Raw genomic sequence first — 1,398 nt, 5'->3', positions numbered from 1 at the left:
GTGGTGGGGGGGGGGGAGGGAGTGGTGGTGGTGGGGGGGGGTGGTGGTGGAATGTGGTTGAGTTGAGGGGGTGGGTCTTTACTCCTGCACGTCCGGCCGATGTGCCTCTGACCGAGCGCAGTTCCCAACCCTGTCACGTGTTTGATTCCAGGTCACTGTTGACGAGGAAAGCTTTCTCGCTCACCCAACACGAGACCGCGTGAAGATCCAGCACGCTCGCCGACCGCCCACTCGTGGTCACTTGATGGCAGTGGTGAGTGGGTTCCTCCTTATTCACAAACGTGCTGGTTCGGAGCAGGAGTCAGGTATCCTTGGGCTGCTCTATCATTCATTAGGTCCATGGCTGATGTGATCATAACCCCAACTCCTCGACCCCAGCTGTACCCGCGTTAGTCAGAATCTGCCGATTTCTGCTTTAAAAGTATCCAATGACCCTGCCTCATGGAGAATGAAAGATCCAAAAAATCATGATGTTCAGAGAAACATTCCCCTCATCTCTGTCTTAAATGGAGCACCCCTTATTTTTAAACTGTATCCCCTCGTTCCCTTCTCTCCGTAAGGAGAACATATCTCTCCTGCAGACACTTTGTTAAGTGCCCTCAGAATGTCATCGTTTTCAATAAGATCAACTCTCACTCTCCTCAGCTCCCAACAGATAAAGGTGCAGCCAGCCCAGACATTCCTCAGCGGCGAACCAGCGTTTCAAGTATCAGTTTGTGGAACCCCCTCTGAACTGTTTCTAATGGCGTTGTATTCTTTACTAAATAAGGCTGGAGAATTGGGTTGAGAAACATATCAGGCAAATATTCAAATGGAACAGCAGTCTCGGTTGGCCAAGTGGCCTAATCCTGCTCTTTGATCCTATGGTCCTATGGAGACCATCAGTGTACACGGCACAGCAGATGTGGTTTCACCAATGTCCTGTACAACTGAAACAAGATATTTATATTCTATTCCACTTGCAATAAACTACAATTTCCTTCTCAATCACTTGTTGTACCTGAAAACTAACTTTGTGATTCATGTACTAGAACACCTAGATCCCTCATCTACCTTTAAATTTAAATAACTGCTGATTTCCTGTTCTTTTTCTCAAAATGGACATGTTCACTTTTCCCCACATTATACTCTGCTTGTCAATTTCTTTGCCCCCTCAACCTGTCTATAGCTCTTAGCAGATTCCTTACGTCCTCCTTACAACTTGGTTTCCTAACTGATATTACATCATCAGCAAATGTCAGAGTACTGAGTACAGGAGTTGGGAGGTCATGTTGCGGCTGTACAGGACATTGGTTAGGCCACTGTTGGAATATTGTGTGTAATTCTGGTCTCCCTCCTATCGGAAAGGTGTTGTGAAACTTGAAAGGGTTCAGAAAAGATTTACAAGGATGTTGCCAG

The 1,398-nt window shown here is 46.6% G+C and overlaps 1 protein-coding gene across 2 annotated transcripts in view; it reads left to right on the top strand.

Annotated features, from left to right (window-relative positions):
* The window catches only part of LOC122544730 (pleckstrin homology domain-containing family O member 1-like), a 13,571-nt gene that overhangs the window by 4,672 nt on the left and 7,501 nt on the right, over positions 1–1,398 (top strand). For both annotated transcript variants that reach the window (XM_043684031.1, XM_043684032.1), the window contains exon 4: positions 152–253. In XM_043684031.1, coding sequence (XP_043539966.1) covers positions 152–253 — 102 coding nt within the window. The remainder of the gene's footprint in view (positions 1–151; positions 254–1,398) is intronic.

This window comes from Chiloscyllium plagiosum, chromosome 51, assembly GCF_004010195.1.
Source record: "Chiloscyllium plagiosum isolate BGI_BamShark_2017 chromosome 51, ASM401019v2, whole genome shotgun sequence".
In the NCBI taxonomy this organism is placed as follows: domain Eukaryota; kingdom Metazoa; phylum Chordata; class Chondrichthyes; order Orectolobiformes; family Hemiscylliidae; genus Chiloscyllium; species Chiloscyllium plagiosum.
This window is presented reverse-complemented; position numbering and strand designations above follow the sequence as displayed.